The sequence below is a fragment of the Rhipicephalus microplus genome, chromosome X (genome assembly GCF_043290135.1).
Source record: "Rhipicephalus microplus isolate Deutch F79 chromosome X, USDA_Rmic, whole genome shotgun sequence".
NCBI classification, from domain to species: domain Eukaryota; kingdom Metazoa; phylum Arthropoda; class Arachnida; order Ixodida; family Ixodidae; genus Rhipicephalus; species Rhipicephalus microplus.
Window position 1 is genome coordinate 499,259,935 of NC_134710.1, and position 19,994 is coordinate 499,279,928.

Genomic DNA, 19,994 nt, shown 5'->3' on the forward strand with positions numbered 1-19,994 from the left:
CAAGACGTTAAAAGGGAGCATATCATCTATGTTAATAAGTATACCAAAGGCAAATGCCGGGCCAATGCTAATCTTTTGCCATTTTTCATTATTATTGCTACAGGCTCTCCCGCCTCGAACAGAATGCTCAAGGTGTAGCTCAGGACCCCACCACCCTGTGCAACGTGAGTAGAGCGATACCCATCTTGGATTGGTTCCAGCTTCTCTGTCATGTCATGCGCACAGTTGCCACACAGTGTAAATATTGTCACCCAGCTATATTGAGATGTAGTTTCAACAAATTAAAATCACTTTTTCATGCAAGAAAAGTATCTGTACAATAGACATGTATACCTTCAGTACGTAGATATTTAGGAGTTGTTTGACATTTGAAGGTGCTTTTTTATTACAGTAGAATTTCAATGGTACAATTACGGTCGATACGAATTTTGCGATGATACGAATTTTATGGTTGCTTCGGATGCACTACATTATACATGATATGAACGCATCAATTACCACTGCATGTGAACGGTGCAACATGGCTTGTCTGTGGCAGGAAGGCTCGTTCACACTTTGCCTCGAATGGAGGGAATGCGGCAAAACTCGCGGCAATATTCCTCGCTTCGCGGGGCCAGAAAACCTAGTCGCGAGGATGACATGAAAAAATCGGCCTGAAACCATTTTTCCACCACGCGATAGTAAATCGTCTTTTCGCCTCACGGCTTTGGCTACACTGGCTTCACTAGCTCTCAGACCGTGCGATGTTAACAAGCTGCAAATTCAACATGGCGGCAAAAGCGTCGGCAGTGGCTCGCATCGGTGCAATCGCAAACTACTTTCTCAGCACGACAAAACTCACGGCTGTGTCAAGGATGCGTTCAACGAGAGCCTAGTTTGGATTACGATCGCTGAGGAAGAAGGTGCAGCAGAAGCGAGTCAGCATGCACTAACAGTCTCACTTTTGCACTGCCGGTTGAATCCGTCGCCACCGCTATCAGTGTGTGTCCGCTCGTGTCGTTTACACTGACGTATCTCCCGAAACAACTTTTGTACAAATGTAAGCTGTTTCTTTTCAGTGCTTTGCATGCAGGGGTGCAACAGCTGTGCCAATTGGGCCAATCGGATAAAATTCTCGATTGTTTCACCAAGCTGCGCTAAAACCATGAAATTTGCTGAAATTGTGCCATGCTGCACCAAAATGCCCAGCCAGTCTCAAAATTTTCTTCAGGTGCGCGAATTTAGGCAAGAAATGCAGGCCACATTGGCCACCTGCAGCTTGTGTCCTCAGTCAAAGCGTGCAGACCTGCACTATAGTGCCTAGAATACTTGAACTATTCTAGCCACCCGCCCTACACACTCAAGACGCGATCAACCAGATAATGTAACCACGCTACACGCCCATCGGTCCACTGACCGCAGCAGATATGTATCGGCACGACAACGAAACTTCAAGACAGAAATGCGTTGCTGAAGCCACCAACGGTTCACGGGAAATATAAATTTTCTAGCCTGAAAACGTGCCGACGGCTTATTAAAAACTAAAGCTGGAAGCGTATACCGTATTTTTCTCGCGTGAACAAGCTGGACGTGCTGTGAATGCCAGCGTTTCCAGGGTCCATGTTGATTGCCTTAGCGGTGGCTCATAAAACATCTATTTTTGTCTTGTAGTTGCATCGTCCCTGCCGCGGTCCGGGCGATAGATATCCCGTACTGTCCCTGGGCCTGTGGGCACGCGCCGTTGTTACTTTACGCGGTGAAACACAGCTTGCAAGGGAGCCAAAGAGGTATATAACCCCACGGTGAAAGAAAAAAAAGAGGCGGGAAGGGTGGGAGAGGGGGCAGCGGTTAAAAAATTTCATGGCTTTGTTCTAGTGCTACTTGAGGCACCATTGCCACAGTACACCTGTGACTTGCTCAAAAGCGTGTTGAGGTTTGAGGGGGCTGTTAGCGCTAGTCATGGGACACTGCAAATTTTGTTCAGTTACTCATGTGTTTGTACGGTGCACAATTCTGAGTACTAGTATAAATAAGCTACGTGCGATCATTTACAGCAGTGTATGACATTTCCGTTTCCCCCCCAAAAAAAAAACTAAATTGTACGCCTTTTTTTTTTTGCCACGCCTACTTCTTGGTTTTAAAAATCTCCCAAATTTTATGGTCACGAGCTTGGCAGATTGATGTTTAAATTTGCAGAGTTTGTCAAATGATTTGACAGGCACAGCAAGTGCTGATATGGACTTTATCGTTGTTTTCTCAGCGGGGTGGTTCAAAATACTACTTTAATTGAAATAGCAGTGCAGTGCTTGATTTAGATGATGTTGAATCGTTTAAAAATTTTTTTTTCCAATGTAAGCCTTCTCTTCCCCAAATTTAGTATTTTATACTAAAAATGCATATTTTTCCCCACAACCTGCTTCAAATTTGGAAATTAGTGCTCCAAAAGTAACATTTCGCTGCTCTAAAAATTTCTCCAAATAGTATTTTGGCTGCTGCACCCTGTGCATGCAAAACTAGAACTCTGTACGAATTCAGATGCTCAGGAAACGAGTAAAATGGAATGAATTCTCAAGCAGCGAAGGCAGCGGAGGTTGGCACAATGAATGTGAACATTTTCAATAGGTGCAGATGTGGATTTGTGGCCGCTCTAGCATTTTCACCTAAATTCTCCCGTGTGCCTGATCTTTTTCATGCCGGCATCACAACGCGTATTTCCGGCCACTTAAGCGACGAAGCAAGTGGATTTATAACAAGGTTTGGCGCTTTCGCTCCCGTTGATGCCAAGTGCGAAAGCGCTTTAAGCGGCAGTAGTATGAGTGAGAAAGCTGCGGCATTTTTTTGAAAGGCGGTAAAGGTAAAGGCAGGAAAGTTCGAAAGAACATCATGGACTTTTTTTTTCAGCAAGAAGTAGTTCACCTCTCTAAAGTTCTTGTTCACCTTCATGATCAGCTTTAACTTGTTTTTGGTTGATATGAATTCGGGATGATATGAATATTTTGCGTGCTCCCTTTGAATTTGTATCACCTGAGATTCTACTGTATTGTTCAGGGGTGGAATAGCTGTGCCAATTGCGCCAATTTGATATATCGTCAAATCTCGATAATTTGAACTCGGATGGGCCCGAAAATTTGCTGGAATTAATGAAAGCTAAATGAACGGAGGGCTCACTATGCAGTGGCGCATGCGCATTGAGCTAACACATGAGGGGAAAGTTTAAGAAGACTTACATTTATCCACAAATCACACGACATCCGTCAATAATTGAAGTAATCAGTGATACGCATCTGCACACATTTGCTTTGCTGCAAGTCTATCGATTTTGCATGCAGCTTGCAAAGGGTTCTATTTTGGCTTCAGCATTCTCCTAACACGAGTAGGTGCGCGTGGCGATGTCTAGCGCCGACACCCTCTAAAGACGATGACTGCTTTTCCGCTGCTACCCTCTGCATCGTAGCTACAGCGTGGCCAGCACGGGACGAGATTGGAGGAGCGTCTCCACACGGAGAGAAGCAGATCGGCATTCGGGAGAGAATGAACACTCCATGGCAGCTTTTTCTTGCTCTCTTCCCACGTGGGGTTGAAAGGAGAAGGGTCTCTATGTGACAGGGATGGAAAAGGGAAAAGCGTGGTGCAGGCGCATGGCTGATCGGCTTTTGAGAGAGAGCGAAAATTCCGCCGCAGCCTTTTCCCTCCTTTTCTTTTTTTCCTTCTTCACACGCAGTGTTGAAGTGTCAGAAGTCCCATCACAAAATAAAATTGGGTCTGGTGCTGAGAGCATTTTCGTAGCGCGGTATGTTTGAATTAACCGTCGCAAGTGCTTGTGCGTTCGAATTACAGAGCGTTTTCGCCCATTGGAATATACATATTTTGACGAGACCACAGTGTCAGTTCTTATTAACCGGAAGTTCAAATTAAGTGTGTTCTAATTAATGAGATTCGACTGTAATTCCCCATTCTTCCCCCGAGCTGCGCCAAAACCATGAAATTTGCTGAAATTGCGCCACGCTGGTGCCCAAAGGCTCGACCAGCCTTGAAGTTTTCTCAGTTGCGCTAATTTCAGCGAGAAACAGCTCCCAAGTTGGCTATCGGCTTTCAGTTTGCGTCATCAATCAATCCAAGCGCTCAGACCCTAACCCCAATCTATAGTGTAAGATATAGTATCTCCATTAGGTCAGGGCACTCGCAACACGCAATCAGCTAAAGTAACAAAGCCACGCGCCATCCGTCTGCTGACAGCTGCGGATACCTATTGGTAGGACGACACAACTCGAAAAAAAAAAAAAAAAAAAGTGATGCTATAGCCACCAATGCTTCATGGGAAATATGAACTTCCTAGTTAGTAAACGTGGCTATGACATGTTAGCAACTAAAGCTGGAAGCGTATGCCACATTTCCTATTCATGAACAGACCCGACGTCCTGCGAAAATTAGTGTTGCCGGCGACCACGTTGGTAGCCATAGCAACAGCCCATAAAACATTTTTCTGTCTTGAAGTTACGTCGTCCCAGCAATGAATATCCGGTGTCGTCGCCGGGCCAATAAGCACACGCCGTTGTTACTTTTAGCTTGTCGAGCGTGCCTTGCAAGTGAGACAAGAAGTTATGCCCTAAACCAAATCCTATCGCGAAAAATAAAGAGGGGGGGTAGCGGTGTTTTATGACTTGTTCTAGCTCATGCAGAATGCTGCTTAATTCACCTCAATTCACTCAGTACACCAGTGTCCTGCAGAAAAGCGCGCTTTGATTTTGAAGGGGCTGTTAGCACTAATCACTGGACACAGCACATATTGTTCAACTACTCATGCGTATATACGGCGCATAATTGTGAGTAGTAGTACGATCGATGGCACTTGAAAAAGTTACTGGCAATTATTTCGAGCAGTGTATGACATGTTTTGTGCCCTAAAAAAAACTGTCTACCAGTTTTTATTTGTTCGCCACCCCTATGAATCCTGGAATCTTAAGCTCGCCAGCTTGGTAGATCCACATTTGAATTTGCAGAGTCAGACCTTGCAAGTGCTGATTTGGACATTATCATTTGCTCAGGGAGATGGTTCATAATACTAATTTTAGTGAAATAGCAGTGCTCTTACTGACACTGCACGCTCACGCCCTCTTATCAATGTGTGTTGATTTCTCTCGCTTCACCCTCTCCACCGCTCGCAACACTCGAGCCCACTCCTCAAGTGGGCAACATTTCACCCGTGCCACCTCTCTCCATCTGTTGGCGAGAAGAAGCCATGAGCCGGCGGGTGTGAGTGCTGTGCTTGCTCTGAGAATCTCGCGGCGCCGACAATGTGGACAGCACACCGCTGCTTGCCGCGCGATCACGCCGACGGGTGGGACACCGTCGGGGCATGCTTCCCACTAGTGTGCGCGTACCTTTCCTGGCTGTCGCCAGCGTTGCGAGGGTTAGCGAAGTCGATCATGTTCGCGAATAATGTCATCAACACTGACAAGGCGCGAGCCAGGGAAGCCGAACGCAAGTGTTGGCAGTTGAATACCACCGACACCGACAAGGTGCGAGTCAACCACCGACAACGACAAGACGCGAGCCAAGGAAGCCAAGCACAAGTGTCTTCAATGTGTCCTGCCTCCGCTGTCTTTGCATTTCGCACAAATGTTTACTCAAGTAAATGCTACACTGAGTTTTGCTTCAAACTGTTCTTCCAGCACCCGCGTCAATACCCATTTTAACCGGGTCAATGCCATGCGCACCGCTTCTGCTTTGCATCCCATCAGGGTTCCCTTCGGGTATATAGTCTTTGTGCTCTAAAAGTAACAATTTGCTGCTCCAAAAATTGCTCCAAATTCTATTTTGGCTGTGGCACCCCTAATTGTTAGACAAGTTCATGCACTTTCTGGTGGTTATTATTTTTGGAGAACTCCATTTGGACAAACTAATGCGACCGTGTGAACACCATCACTGCATTGGGGGCTCTCACAGAGTGGATGGAAGAGCCCAGCTTCCGCCCTGCTCGAGTCGTGGGCCTCGATGCATGCCGCACTCAAGCAAGCACAGTCATCGCCAGAGCTCCCTTTTCGGCCGTGGACCGAATGCAAGGAAATGCCTCCCAGTGTCCAGGACAGCAGGCCGCGAGAATTCGGTAATGCCACCAGACTGGTCTTATGCTCCTATTGTTGTTGTGGCTCGCTGAGTCTGTTGAGCGGGCGATCCTTGATTTTGCAAGATTAGCCCACGGCTGTTCCTCATATTTACGTATTTTTGCTCAGTGGCATTAAACAGCATGCTTTGACTGCGATATAACAAAAAGAGGAACATGACTTGAGGATTCTGCGAGGATCTGTTATGTTTCTAATTCTTCAGAAACACGAGTCTATGTCGTTTAGGGTTTATGGAACAAATCTACAAAACCAAAAAAAAAGAACTTGAGTGTGATCACTTGCAGTGAATATGCCTCTTTTTAGGTAGTGATGTGTGAACAGCATGGTATGCTTGAAATGGTCATTTTGATTGCAGTTGTATTTAGGACAGTGCAGAGGTGCAAAGAAATTCAGATAATGCCAGCATTTCGTTCGATGAAACTGCCTCCACTACGCATGCTTGTGTAGAAAGCACTTTCCTGCGATAATCACCAGGAAGAGAGTTTTATAAGGTGAAAGTTGTGTGGCTGTGGACCTCAAAGCATGGGCCAGAAATAATCTCGCAGATCTGGCGGCACTTCTGTTGATCAGGGCAGCTTGATAACCATTAGTGGCGTACTCTGTGGCCCATAATCACCTCCTCTCAATCCCAAAAGCAAAAGGAGGCTAAACACTATCATCTAGTGAACCACTAAAACGTATCAAAGCACTGCTCTTTGACATGATTCTGATGATGATGCTGTGAAGGAGTGTTCTTGGCTGTCAGAACATCCAAAAACACTGCCGTCTCACGAAACTTTGTAATTCTTCATGGCACAGCTGTCAGCTTCTTTTTAGTATTAGTATTTGAAAAATGAATGGAGCATCAAAAGTAATCGGGAGAAGGCTGACATGCAACCTCATGCTGTGTAAATAAACTAGCACATGTCGTCATGTCTTGCTTGTTTCACCAGTTGCCTGTTTCTATCATCACTCTATAGTTTTAGTTGAAGTGTGATCTGTTTGTTTTTTCCTCAGTTTTGTGGCATAGTGGCAGTGTTTAGCTGTGGTTCAAGTACCAGAGAGATGCCTAGACAGTGCTGCATACCTGCCAACTCTCCCAATTTTCTTATCTGTCTTCTCCAATGTATGATCATGGCCAAAATTTGCAGGGGAACTCCCTCTAGTCTTACTTAGAAAAAAAAAAACTACAGCGAAACAAGACTTGGAGATGAAAACTACAGCAACTTATTTGTATGACCCACCAAAGAAAAGTGAACGTCCACGCAGCTCAAAAAATTTGCTGGCCACTGCTGTTTTATGTTGTGCTCTTCTCCCACCGGAGACACACGAAGATCCCAACAACTGACACTGGTGGGCAGGTTCCTTTTTTATGACCCAATTAGGAGAGGGCATGGTTGCAGCTGGAACACTTCGGTAGTAACAGCGTTTCATTCAGGTCGCAGGCCAGCTCAGAATGTTTTAAGGTCATAAGGCCTGTATGCTGCAGAACTTATTAAAGCAGCAAAGAAACTTTTGCTTTTTAGGCAGTATGACTCATGCGCAAGGCTTGAAGGAGCAGACACGCACCGTGTGACAGCTGACTTCATTTCTGTTACACATTTGGTTAATCGAAACAAAAAGGGATCACTTGGCACATGCATATTATGACAAGGTGTCTGATTACACTATTCAAAATTGGTTTACGGGTACATGCCATGTGATTCTTTTTTGCTTTTATTAAAGGGACAGTGAAGAGGTTTTGAATTCGCGAATTTATTGCGAATTCGCTATTCACGACCTCTTACAACATGTCTACGAATTTTTTGGCGAGGTTCGATTTAACAATGTTACTATGAGCGAGCTAACTTCCACCAAGGGAACGTGCCCCGCCCCTCCCCCCCTCCCCGGCACACGCACGTGCAGGAGCGGAGCACAGAAGAGAGAGACACATGGGAAGGTGATATCACCTTCAGGGTCCAGCCGCTGCCCGGCGGGCAACTATGTGCCAGGCCGCCTGCGTCGTTCAGCATGATCGCTCATTCAGTTCAGCTTGTTTACTTTGCAGTTGTGTCTTGTTTCTGCTGTGATCTGCTGCCTGGCGAAGCATCAGTTCTGCCAGTTCGTAGAAATTTTTTGCCATTGCACTGTTCTCTTCTTTTGATTATAGGTTTTCGCCATCTGACATATACTAGCTGTGTTTTTGCAAGGTTGAGGTGACTCGCGATGCAGAGTACCTGCGCGACATATGGCTGCCGCAGCACTTAAGGTCGCTATGAGGTTGCTTTTCACAAGTTTTCTCGGGATCAGAAGATGGCTGCAAAATGGGCCGCTGCAGTTAGAAGAAAATACTTCAAACCGATGAGGTTAAGCACACTGTGGTGGTCGCGAATCTGCCAAATTTCGAGGCAGCAGCAGAACTCCTCTTTCCCAATCTGCTTGCAGTGCGTGCATGAGCACTTATAGCGAAAACGCATGTACAAAGATATCAGTACGCATATTCGAAATCAGCTATTCTACATGACAGTTGCATGCTTCTAGCACAGCTAATACACTGTTTGCATTTGAACACATCATCAATGTAGTACTGGGCAGAATTTAGAAAAAGCGACGGTATTATAAAAAGCAAAATTGCAATATATGAGCCAATCTATTCTTGCGCAATTTTCAGCACAGTTCAAAGCACATACCGCCACTGTGGCAAGAGCGGCACTCGTCTCGCTAGTTTTTTTTTTCTCGGGGTAGCATACTGATTCATCGCGTGAGCCTTTCCCGCTGCGTAGTACGATACTGACTGCATTAACAACGCCGCACTCGGAACTGTGAAATTCACGAACAGCTGATGTTTCTGCTCCCTGCCCACCCGTAGCGCGGACCGTGTCAATAGGCTAAAAGGGTGTGCCAATGCTGCTATTTCTTATTGAATTTGATATCCACTCATAAGTGTATCATTTGTAACAGCTTGCTACAGTAAAATTAGGCACTGGCATGCATCTTATACGTACCACTCAATGTTTCCAACGCGGGTGAAGGTGGCTGGTAGGGACTCCCTTTCATGTGCGGCTTCAGTCGTAGGCCTTAAAGTGGCGACCGACTTGAACATGTACGAATGGATGTACAGCGAACTCGGTCTGACTTTCACAGTTCGCCATACTTACGTCAACTGCCCGATTTCAACGGATAGTGGTTGTGGTGGTGGTAGTGATTAGAAGAGGAAAAGGTGCCTAATTTCTGCAGCCCTGTAAAGAGCACAGCGCACCGCCTCAACAGATAAACACGGCATTGACTGCCGGCGAGCGCAGTCAGCTGTCTTCACCTTACTGATTGTGTTGCCATGGAGCTTCGACCAATCACAGCGGCGACGAGACTTGCAATGGCCGCCGCAGTGCCTGCTGCTTGTTTTCGGCAAAATAAAGTTATTTGCGTTGGTTTATGCAAACTTTTTACTTGATTTTCGAGTTTGCCACATGAAATTACGTATCATGACACCATAATGATGATGACCAAACTTTATTTAATTAGCAGAAAGATCCTCCTCCCTTTCCAGGTGTGTTCCCTGTGTGCTCAGATTTGGGTGCACGTTAAAGAACCCCAGGTGGTCGAAATTTCCGGAGCCCTCCACTACGGCGTCTCTCATAATCAAATGGTGGTTTTGGGATGTTAAACCCCACATATCAATCAATCTTTCCAGGTGTGAGAGAAGGGAGGACCAAACCTAGACGACGGCCATGATCCCATGGGACTTGGCGGCGTCTTCGGCCTGCTGTATTAAGCAGGCTTGTAATTGAGAGTCAGAGCTGAGGAGCGCGGTATTCCATGCACTCCCATCTGGAAATTCGCCTCTCATGGGGTCCTGCGGGCATTCCCATAAAGTGTGGCTCAAGTCCGCTCTGTTGGGGCAAAATTTACTCTTGTCTGAATGAAGTTCCGGCACGCAGTGGTTCATTGTTACCGGACTAGGAAACGTATGGGTCTGGAGTAGGCACCACGCCACCCCCTGTAATTTGTTAAATGATGGGTGTGATGGAAGATCAATTTCCCTGCTTAGCCCGTAATACTGTGTAATATCTGTAAGTGGTCATCCGCTCAAATTTCTCATCGTCCTCCCCGCTCGACCAGGGCAATCCAGAGGCTCGGTCTGTAAGTCTTCGAGCTGTCTGGTGTGCAGCCTCATTGCCGGGTAAGGGGGAGTGAGCGGGTGCCCAGACTATATCCATTGTTCTTTGGTCTTTGCATCCAGCCAATATTCTTAAAGCTATTTGGGATATTCGCCCTCGTGCAAAGTTTCTCACAGCCGTCTGCGTGTCGCTAACAATTAGTAAAGTCGAGGTGGATGCTATGACCATTGCAATAGCTGCTTCCTCAGCCTCTTCTGTAAAGCTCGTTCTCACTGAGCCACTGACCTTATGATTTTCTTTGTAGTCCACCACTGCTGTAGTCATGTTGTCATTTCCTTTGTATTTGGCCACGTCTACGTATGTTGTTTCCAATAAATCTTTTACGTTGTTGTGTATATTTTTCGCTCTTTTAGCTCTCCTTGCCTTGTGATTGTCAGGGTGCATGTTTTTTGGAATTGGTAAGATTACTAAACATTTCCTGATCTCATACGGGATATCCTTTTTGGTGCCAAATTGATTTGCGTAGTTTATACCCAGTTCCTCTAGTATGGCTTTGCCTGTTTTATACTGCGTTAGTCTTTCATATTGTGCGATTCTTTGAGCTTTTATAAGTTCTTCTGATGTGTTGTGAAGCCCTAATTCAAGTAATTTCTCATTAGGGTTAGTCATTGAAAGTCTGATCGCCTGTTAAATCATTAGACGAACTCGTCTAATGATTCTGTCAATGCTTTTTCTCTCGGCCTCTTGCAGTGAGGTACTGAATTACATATACAATACGACTGATGACAAAAGCCTGTACCAGTCTTATCATAATATTTTCCTTCATACCATAGAGCCGGTTTGCAATTCGTTTATGTAGAAACATAATTTGCTGTGCACTGGTTTGAGTAATCTAATCGCCTCTCCGCTATGCCCGTTAGAGCTGATTCGGAGTCCCAGAATTCTTATGCTTTCGACCATAGGTGTTTGCTTTTTTTCAACAAAGACTTTAATGTTAGGTTTTTCCTAGATACTTTTCCAACCCCTATATGCCAGGTTGTAGAAAAGAAGTTCTGATTTTCACGGTTAGAATTGTAATCCTGTATGGGTGGCATATTCTTCTACAATATTCATTGTGGTTTGTAAAGTTTCCTTTAATGTATTCGTCACTACCCTCTGTTACCCATAAGGTAATGTCATCTGCATTGAGGCTATGGTGGAGTCCTGGAATTTCCTTCAGTCTGGTAGGGAGACCTATCATGGCCACGTTGAAAAGAACGAAGTGTTTAGCGTTACATCTAGACGTAAGAATAGAAGCCGTTAAAGTTACGTCCAGACGTAAAAATAAGACAAGTTAGAGTTACGTCCAGCATGGCAACAATACAAAACCGGCTGGTTAAACTCTTCGAAACCGATCAGCAGCAGTGGCGTAGTATGCTAACACAGCTCGTGTAGGACGGTGAGGTTGTTAGTTCAAGCCCAACCAAATATTTTGATTTTATTTATTTTTTTTATGCAAGTATTCTTCTAAACAGTGTAGTATTGATGTCCCAAGGGTGCCGCTTCTATATATATTTTTTCTTAAACAAAGTAGCCTTCATGGCCGCGGCGGAGACGCAAAACCACGTTGCTACAGCGCCATACAGTTCTGCTGTAGCAAGAGCTCCGCAAAGCGAGATTATGCCATTATTGACACACGAGCTAACGCTTGAGACTGCCAAGTGATTATCAATCTCAAGTGCATATTGTGAACCACATGACGGACGTAACCTTAGCAGCTAGTCATCGTTACGGCTGGACGTAATTTTCACCTTTCGCAAAAGCTACGTCTAGACCTAACGGTAAAAGACATTAAAGTTACGTCCAGACGTAAAAATAAAACATGTTAGAGTTACGTCTAGCGTGACAACATTACAAAACCGGCTTGTTAAACCCAACTTACCGATCAACAGCAGTGGCGTACTAGTCGGCTAACGCAGCACGTGTAGGATGGTGAGGTCGTTGGTTCAAGCCCTACCAAATATTTGTTTTATTATTACTTATTACTTTTTTGCGCAAGTATTTTTTTAAACAGGGCAGCAATAATGTTCCAAGGGTGTCGCTTATATATTTTTCTTTTCTTAAAGAAAATAGCCTTCGTGGCCGCGGCGGACGCGCAAAACCGCGTTGCTACAGTGCCGTACAGTTTTGCTGTAGCAAAATAGTGAGTGCTAGTGACGAAAGCGCACCACGAGATTATCCAAGCATTGCGCTATTGGGATCTTTTCCTGTAGAATCTGGGTATTAACTCGAGTCGTAGAGTTTCCCCACAGAAAACTCTATGGCCTCAGTGACAATTCGTTTTGTGTTCTGAGGTGATTTTTTATGTTTTTACCATTACACCCCTAAAAATATATATATAACGCGTCAGATGGATCTCTTTTTGTTGCTCAACAAGAACCGTAATCTATATTAGTCTATATTTTATGTGTACGTGTCGTCCATCCATGGTCTGATGTGACGCGATTGCCCTATAGTCAGTACAGGCCTAAAACAGGCTATCAATGCTCAATATCAGTGCAAAATAAATGAGAGGTTCTGAAATAATGCAAACTACGTGATCAACCAAAGATTATTCACGATACTGTATCTCAAATCACGATAAATTCTTTCGAAATTGCTGCTGTCATCTGTAGCCTAACATTGCGGCTACAGGGTGCTACAAGTGGTAATGCACTACAAGTAGGCTGCGCAGGCCAACGTTTAGAGATACTTCCACAGAACACCTTTATAGATACTACATTGGCGCGGACTGCTCCATTAAAACTAGGTCAATGAGGCTTTCGGACGACGAGATATTTACATGTCGCGATGTGGGACAGCCGTAACTACTGTTACCGTATAGGCGTAACCCTAGTGAACGTTTTATACGCCAGCACGGGCACGCAAACCGTACTTGCATCCAGTTGGAGAGCCGCTGTTTACCACTAACCGCGGTGTAGGAAGGGTTCCATCATGATTGTTCTACTTGTTGACCGCGTCAAGAAAACTAACGAAAAGGCAGCACCCGATACGGTAGAGTGGTACAAGCAACCTCTTCCAAAAGGTTCGTCAGCTGGTCTGTCTCAACAGAGCTGCTGATACGCAAAAAAGCCCGACACAATAAACGACGCAGCTTTCAACACACAAGAGTGGCGTTGTGGGCTCTAGGTCGAAAATAAACATGTTGTGGCTAGTAGCACTCTGTCCTCTCAGTCTATACCTTTCTGTGTCCGTTTTTTTGCCTCGCACTACATAAGTTTCTTTCAAATTCAACACACAAGTTATTCCAGTAAATCGGTGAATTTGAGCTTATGACCACTTAATTCGGCGAGCGGCAGTGTCAAGCGTTACCGTAGCACACCGTAGCAGATGCAAACGTCACCGTGCGACCGTGAACGTAACACAAGCAGTAGCTATAGTTATGTCTAGACGTAGCTCCACCATTGGCTATAGTTACGGCTGGACGTAACAATAGCGCTGGCTATAGTTATGTCTGGACGTAACGATTGCGGTGCTTACAGTTATGTCTGGACGTAACCCTAGCCACACCGTAAAAAGAAAGGGGGATAGGGCTGAGCCTTGCGGCGTATCTCTGCTGGCCAGACTAAACTCTTGGGATTCTGCTTCGCCTAGTATTATTCTTGCAGTCCGTTCAGTTAAAAAATCTTTTATATAATCATATACTCTTTTTCCCTACCCCTAATGCTTGAAGATTGGCAAGTATAGCTTTATGTGATGTACTATTAATGAATGCCTTTTTAAGATCTAGGCCAACTATGACTTTTATGTCATGTGTATTGGAGACCCGAATCAATTATTTGATGTTTAATCTTAAGGATAATACCCTGTGTGGACAGCTTTTCCCTGAAGCTTATCATCGTATGAGGAAAGAGCTCATTGTCTTCCATATAATTTGACTGGTGAATGAGGATGACAAGCTCTAATAAATTTCTTATGCAGGATGTCAGGGAAATAGGCCTAAGGTTATCAAGATATAATTTCTTGCCTGGCTTTGAAATCATTGTGATTGCTGCTGTTTTTCATTGCTTGGATATCTTACCTTTTTTCCAACACTTGTTCATATATTCATTGAGGGCTGTGATAGATTTGTCCTGTAGATTCCTGAGCGTTTTATTCATGATCCTATCGGGGACCCGGGGCGGATGTTGTGCTCAGTTTCATTAGTTCCGACCGTACCTCGGCCTTTAATATGGGTTGGTCTAGGGAATCATTTTTTTTTTAGCTTTGTATGAGCTTAATTGCTCTTTGGTTGTATCCCCAATGTATCACTGTCTGATTTCTTCTATCAATTCTTCCTCCGTACCTTTGTATTTATGTAGAAGTCTAATAAAGTTTTGTTGCTGCGCTGTCTTGCTTGCTTCTGAGTCTATCAGACATCTTAACAGGTTCCATGTTTTAGAGAAACTTATTTGTTTTGCATTGCATCACATTTTTCCTCCCATTGTTGCCTGCATAGTTGCTCCGCGTACTTCCCAATATCTTTACTGAGGCTGGCTATCCTTTTTCTAAGGTGTTTGTTATGTTTTTGCGTTTTCAACCATTTTTCTAGGCTTTTTTTTTGCCTCCCACATATATAGGAGCTTACTGTCTGTGCTTTCTAGTCCTTCTGTTTTTGGTATGGTCTTAAATGCCATTTGAATATTGTCACGCAGCAAAGGACGACGCAGTTGTCTATAAGGAAAACAAGTTTATTGGAGCGAACATGTGCTCCCCTAACAACTGAAAGAATACACAGGCGGCGAAGCAGCGGCCGGCAAAACGACGTGCACGCTAGTGAGCGTCGGTGATCGAATGTCGCGGCATCGGCTGGGCGGGAATTTATATCCCTCGGCGCGAGGGTTTCTCGAATAGTCGAATTGTATCGAGAACGCTGTGATAGCGTTTGTTCGAAACGCTGTTTGTTCGGAACGCTCGAAACGCTGTTCGATAGCGTTTGTTCGAAACGCTGTGATAGCGTTTGTTCGAAACGGTGTGAAAACAGTGATAGCACAGGCCGGCGCAGCCAGGCCGAAAAAGCAAAACACAAATAAACAAACCCAATGCATGGTTCGCGGCATTACCCCCCCTCTAAGAGTGCATCGACCCGATGCTAACATAAGGGACAGTCCAAACAAATTAAAATAAAAGTTCGTCATCGTCCGTAGAAAGGTTTTAAGCGAAACACATGGACGACTTCGGGCCGCGTGCGTCGTCGTGATGTACGGAAGTCGCCATCGGGGATCACTTTGTACGTTAGTTCGCCAACACGTCGTAAAATCCGGTAGGGTCCGAAATAGCGCCGTAGAAGTTTCTCACTGAGTCCACGTCGTCGAATGGGAGTCCAAACCCACACACGATCTCCAGGATGGTACTCGGCGTTTCGGCGTCGGAGATTGTAGCGTCCGGCATCCACCAGTTGCTGGTCCGTTATACGAACTCGAGCGAGCTGGCGGGCCTCCTCCGCACGTTGGAGGTATCCTTGGACGTCGGCGTTGAGGTCGTCGTCTTCTACGTGCGGAAGCATGGCGTCGAGCATCGTAGTCGGCCGTCTTCTGTAGACGAGCTTAAACGGTGTCATTTACGTGGTTTCTTGGATAGCTATGTTGTACGCAAACGTGACGTACGGGAGGACTTCGTCCCACGTCTTATGTTCAACATCGACGTACATAGACAGCATATCCGCGATTGTCTTATTCAGCCGTTCCGTTAGTCCGTTCGTTTGGGGGTGGTACGCCGTCGTTCTTCGGTGATCCGTGTTGCTGTAGCGTAAGATTCCTTGCATGAGCTCCGCAGTGAAGGTCGTTCTGCGGTCCGTGATTAGGACCTCAGGGGCTCCATGTCGCAGCACAACTTGGTTAATAAAGAACTTTGCAACGTCTTGTGCAGTTCCCCTCGGAAGAGCGGTGGTCTCTGCATAGCGCGTCATGTAGTCTGTCGCTACGACAATCCATTTGTTCGCGGATCGGGATGTAAGGAACGGGCCCAGAAGGTCCATTCCGATCTGTTGGAAGGGCCTCGTTGGGACGGCGATCGGCTGCAGAAGTCCGGGGGGGTCTCGTCGGTGGTGTTTTTCGTCGCTGGCAGTCACGGCAGCTCCGGACGTAGTGGGTGACATCGGATGTAAGGCGGGGCCAGAAGTATTTCGCCTTGATTTTTGTAATCGTGCGAGCTGTTCCGAGATGTCAGGAAGACGGTTCGTCGTGGCACGCTTCCATAATTTCGTCACGAAGGTCTGCGGGGACGACAAGTAGATAATTCGTTCTCGTTCCGGGGTTTAAATTCTTCTTCACTAGCATGGAGTTTTTGAGGCTGAACGCTGGTAAGTTGCGCTTGAACGCCCTAGGCACGGAGACGTTGCGTCCTTCGAGGTAGTCGATCATGGCGCGGAGGTCAGGGTCGGCGCACTGCTGGGCGGCTAGGTCGCTCTCTGTCACGACTCCGAAGAACGCGCTGTCTTCATCGGAGGCCTGTGGTGGTGGGTCGACGGGGGCGCGGGACAGGCAGTCGGCGTCGGAGTGTTTCCTGCCGGATTTGTAGAATATTGTAACATCGAACTCTTGCAGGCACAAGCTCCACCGCCCAAGACGGCCAGAGGGGTCCTTCAAATTGGCGAGCCAGCACAGCGCATGATGGTCTGTCACAACCTTAAACGGTCTACTATAGACGTATGGGCAAAATTTTGAAATGGCCCATATGATAGCCAGGCACTCTTTCTCGGAGGCAGAGTAGTTTCTCTCCTCCTTCGACAGACCACGGCTTGCATAGGCGATTACCTTTTCGTAACCGCTTTGCTTTTGGACGAGGACGGCACCCAAACCGATATCACTGGCGTCCGTGTGCATTTCCGTTTCAGCGTTTTCGTCGAAATGAGCGAGCACGGGCGGGTTTTGCAGGCGTTGTTGCAGCTCGCAGAATGCCTTTTCTTGGTCGTTTTCCCAGCTGAAAGGGGTGCTTTCTTTCGTCGTATTTGCTTAAGGCTCCCGAGGCATTCATCTAAGTCTTCGATGACATCGCATGCTTTCTTCTCTCTGATTTTTCTAAAACTATCTCATTCAACCATTCTTAATTCTTTGCCTCCTCTTTTATGTGGACCTGCTTTAAACATTGTCTCAATTATATAGTGGTCAGGGCCCATATTTTGTTGTGTGTTAAGCCAATAAGGTTCGATGATATTCTGAGTAAACGCGAGGTCGGGAGACGTGTCTTTGGATACGCTGTTTCCAATCCTAGTTGGGAAAAGGGGGTCGGTTATTAACGTAAGGCCCTCCTGTTGGGCGTCAATCCAGAGTTTCTACCTTTGATGTTTTCTTTGTCATGACCCTACGCCCCATGCAACGCATTGAAATCTCCTACTATAACCAGTGTTCGGTTTTTTGCAATGCTGATCGTTTTTCTGAAAAGTGACCTAAATTGGGTTTTTTGTCTAGGGCTGCTATAGACATTTAATATGAATAGACTGTCATCACTTTTCTGCGATAGAACTAACTCAACAAGAACATGATCGACATCGCAGATTTCTGTGTCATGTTCTTTCACTGTGACATTTCTTCGCACAAGGGTTGTTATGAACGTTTTTTCATCAGGGGTACCATAAGATTCGTAATTCGACAATTCAGCCATTCCTCCAGTTTTCTGTGAGACGATGACGTCTGGCGCCTAATTTCGTTGAGGAACTGTTGTAAGTTACCCCGTTTCCGGCGATACCCACGACAGCTCCACTGCCAAGTTTTCTACTGATTACATCGTGCCATGTCTAGGAACGGTCCCTTTCTCTGCGACTTTGGTTACTTTGGTCGTAGTCGGCCGTTTGTCGGGTTTCGTAGTAGTTTTAACTGGGCCTGCTCCTATAGACCTCAAATCTGCGTGTTCTCCACCAGCGTTAGTCTATTTTCTATGCTATCTATTCTTTGTTTTATTTCTATGAGCTGCAGCTGTAATCCTTCGAATTGTTGTTGCATTACCTTAGTAAGTTCTCCGAGCATATTTTCGACTTTCTTTTCCAGGGGTTTTGAGAGGTCTTCATTTTCTACAGGAGATATTTCTTCTGCTCTTCGTTTCACTGCATGCGCTCCTGAGTCCTGTGCAGGTGCAGGAGTTAAAATTCGACTACACGATGCTATGGAGCTAGTTGACTCGCGCAGCTGATTTTGCCTGAGCTTAGCGTTCTTTTCTTTTAGTTGTTTTATTCCGTCCCTCTGTTTTGTGTTCTCACGGGTGAGTTGCTCTAGCATTTTCTCAATATGGTTTAGCTTTTGACCTAGGGTGGACCCTTCTGCCACAACCCCAGGCAAACTCCCAGACCAGAGGGACTCCCCAGAGACCTTGCCCGCCCAGCTCACCGTTTGTCGACTGCCCCGACCGCCGTCAGGACCCTCGTGGGACTGTCCTTGAGGTGATGTCATTGCCCTTGTCTTGGATTTGGCCCGTGACCTGGATCTGTGTTGACGAGTGGACCTTGATCTGGATGTCAATCTGGGTTCGTCTTGAGTTCGTTCTCTTTCCCCTTTGGCGAGTCGCGGGAAGGAGCAGAAACAATCTCTGCGAAGTCTTCCTGTGTCCTGGGTGGCGTTGCCATTCTCCTCTGTTGGATTTTCTGGTTTGTACTCTTTCCTCCAAGCCTGTGGTGCCCTAGTGTTCGAGAAAATCTTCATTTATTGTTGTTCATCACCTTGTTGTTCCTCTTCCCACCATCTTTTCATCAAAAGGTACGGGGTCCTAAACCCTTCTTTGCCTTTTTTGTCCCCTGTAAGATGACCTTTCCCGCAAAGGCTACACCTAGGGTAGCACTGGTGGTTTTCAGTTGGATTGAGCATGCCACAACTGCGACATTTCTTGCTGTCAGGCTGTGGGCAAGCATCCGCCCGGTGTCCAATTCCTCCACAAGTAGTGCATGTTTCATATTGCTTCTTGTATAAGAAGCACCTATACTCGGCACCACGGTAGTATACGAAGTACGCCACAAAAAACATTCGAAAACAATGACCACTGAATGCGTAAATCTCCTTCGTCGTGCATGTAGAATCGTCGGGTTCCTTTGATTGACCAAGCTTTTTTCTATGTCTTCTTGATTATCATACGTCGGTATTCGTGGATAACCCCTTTGGATGTGTTTTCTGGTGCTGTTACATAGGCGGCTGTAGCGTAGCTCTTGTCATGGATCTTAGGTAATTTTCTTGATGTTGCTGTATTCCTTCGCATTGGCCAGACTAGGTGTGCTCATGATCATGGTGTTTTGCGCATGTTGATTCTGAGAGTATCTTCCCCAGCAATGTCAGGCTGTACTTTTGCTGCTCGTAGAACACCGTCTCTTATGACCGCTAGACTCTGTCGGGTCAAGCCTAGACGACGTCCTGGGCGTATTACTACCTTGTAATCGTCTTCTGGCAGTTGCGGTTCTTTTGGCATTGGCCGGCGATGCAAAAAAAGGCTTCAGTCTCCGAGACGCCTTCTTGGACGCATCTCCTGCGTTCGTGGCTGGTACCGCGTTTGTCTTGTCTTTTGCCTTCTTGCATCGTTCATGGGCCACAACCTATCCTTGGGTGTCGTTGTACTCTTCGGGAGACAGCGTCTCCCCCTCAGTTTCCACAACATCCATTTGGCAGGCTTCGAACAAGCCGGGGGTCTGGCTTGTCGCCTAGTTGCCAGCGCGTCGATGGCACTGCGATGGCGTAGCTAGGGCGACGCCGTTGTGGGAACTTGAAAGCATTGTCACGGCTCAAAAAAGTAGGCCCACCTGGTATATCCTGGCGTCTGACGAATCGGGTGATCGTCTGGCGACAACTGTGATGGTCTTGAATCCCGTGGTTGTACTTAT

At 46.1% G+C, this 19,994-nt stretch overlaps 1 protein-coding gene across 10 annotated transcripts in view; it reads left to right on the forward strand.

Moving 5' to 3' along the window:
* Positions 1 to 19,994, forward strand: part of LOC119160764 (uncharacterized) — a 174,619-nt gene that overhangs the window by 116,500 nt on the left and 38,125 nt on the right. For 9 of the 10 annotated variants that reach the window (XM_075880990.1, XM_075880993.1, XM_075880988.1 and 6 more), the window contains 2 exons: positions 104 to 164; positions 5,926 to 6,085. In XM_075880990.1, the coding sequence (XP_075737105.1) occupies positions 104 to 164; positions 5,926 to 6,085 (221 nt within the window). The remainder of the gene's footprint in view (positions 1 to 103; positions 165 to 5,925; positions 6,086 to 19,994) is intronic. The other variant, XM_075880996.1, reaches the window with a different exon arrangement.